A 1,791-nucleotide genomic window follows, 5' to 3' on the forward strand; every position below is an offset into this window, starting at 1 on the left:
ATACGATACACGCGGCACTCACAACGCAAGCGCGATCAGCGATGACAGCGATAAATATACGAGTTTGTCGACGGAATAACTTGACCTTTGAAAGCACGGAAGAAATTGCAGAAATTGAATGTTTAAAAATAATCACGATCAGTGAGAATTAAACTAACGAGATTTGATTAAAGTTGGTTCGATTTGTCGCGATCAGGATAAATTTCCAATTGATCACTGCATTCATTTTGCTATTTTTCTGCTTATTGTGATCAAACACATTCGTCAAACTCGTCGACGGCTAAACGACGATTGATCGTGAAAGCGATCGATTTTTCAGAAAAGTCTCAGAAGTCACATTTGTGATGCCGTCGATGTTTGTCAACACAAAAGGCCAGCTTAACCTGTTTTAACCTTAGTTGATCGATGATGTCAATACGACAATGTTTTGTATTACAACACACCATTGATTAATCAATTCTTTGATTAATTAATTAACGTTTCTCGATTTCCGCCACCACTACGACACACGAATAATACAGTATGTTGCCCGTTCTTAGTACAATTTAGAAGTAAATGTTACACGATACAAGGCTGCTTGCAACTATCTAGTGAGTACATTCTCTCTAAAACTTTCAGAATTTTACTTTGAAAAATGAAATTTTTTTCATTTTATTCTTAAAAATTGGAAAAAAATTGGAATTTATTTTTTATGACTTTTTTAATTTCTCTTCTCTCTCTTTCAAAACTATTTCAATTTTCATTCTTCAGAGTGAGATTCCACCATAAGGAATTTAGAGATTTAATTTTGTACCATGTATTTAATTTTAAGCACAATTTCTGTTTCCAACTTTGGATTCTATTCTAATTAAGGAATTTATTTTACTTATTTATTATTATTATTTGAGCTGTTTAATTTATTCACTCAATATTTTCATTAAAAGTGTTTACTAATCTTTTTATAGATTTAATACAATATATATTGAAAAGGTCAGCGGCATGTTTCGAGATACTCAAAAAATCGTCGTGGAAGACGGGAGTGCCCCGTCGGCATCGTATGTTATAAACATTCGAATGGAAGATATGTTGGAAAAATTGAAGTTGTTGAATTACGACGAGGAATTTGTCCAAGAACTGAAAATAAAGCCGATCAATAGGTGAGATATCGTAATGTTGATGCACTATGTTCTGTTTAATATTTGATAAGATAATCGTAAACACACATTGGAAAAACAGGCATCATTTTGTAATTCCAACAAATCCTGGTGAACAATTTTACACGTTTACTTGTCTGGCTGCATGGCTGATTAGAAAAGCAGGAAAAAACTTTGAAATACCACAAGAATCAGATGATCCTAATTCCACAATAGCCCTGATCTTAGATTATCTCAGAGAAATCGATATACCCGTGGAATTCCCACCTAATAAACTCAAGCAGGGCAGTGGAGAACACGCTGTTTATGTTTTGGATAATTTGGCTGATAACGCTTTGAAGGTCGCACAATTCAAATGGAAAAGGTACAGCAATTGGTAGCTTCCATTGTAAGTTTCATTAAGTGAAATAAATTATTAAACTGCGACTAACATCAGGATAAATATTCCACCCGATGAACCTACACCGGAACCAGATATCGAGGATGACGATGCAGAATTAATCTTAGAGAAAGTGGAGGAGGAAATGATGGCCGAGTATGATGACGACGATCAAGATATCTTACATATAGACGATATTACAAAAATTTACGGACAAAATATTGTAGGTGACATTTTATTCTTAGAGAAGAATTTTAAATAACGTAATATATATATATA

At 33.6% G+C, this 1,791-nt stretch overlaps 2 protein-coding genes across 3 annotated transcripts in view; one reads left to right on the forward strand and one right to left on the reverse strand.

Annotated features, from left to right (window-relative positions):
- LOC108747425 (spermatogenesis-associated protein 5) overlaps positions 1-1,791 on the reverse strand; it is a 104,279-nt gene that overhangs the window by 41,852 nt on the left and 60,636 nt on the right. The gene's annotated exons all lie outside the window — the stretch shown is intronic.
- The window catches only part of LOC108747429 (intraflagellar transport protein 57 homolog), a 3,372-nt gene continuing 1,714 nt past the window's right edge, over positions 134-1,791 (forward strand). The window contains exons 1-4 of the mRNA XM_018484874.1: positions 134-590; positions 945-1,136; positions 1,216-1,497; positions 1,570-1,735. Of these exons, the coding sequence (XP_018340376.1) occupies positions 979-1,136; positions 1,216-1,497; positions 1,570-1,735 (606 nt within the window). The 5' untranslated portion in view covers positions 134-590; positions 945-978. The remainder of the gene's footprint in view (positions 591-944; positions 1,137-1,215; positions 1,498-1,569; positions 1,736-1,791) is intronic.

Source organism: Trachymyrmex septentrionalis, unplaced genomic scaffold (genome assembly GCF_001594115.1).
Source record: "Trachymyrmex septentrionalis isolate Tsep2-gDNA-1 unplaced genomic scaffold, Tsep1.0 scaffold2, whole genome shotgun sequence".
In the NCBI taxonomy this organism is placed as follows: domain Eukaryota; kingdom Metazoa; phylum Arthropoda; class Insecta; order Hymenoptera; family Formicidae; genus Trachymyrmex; species Trachymyrmex septentrionalis.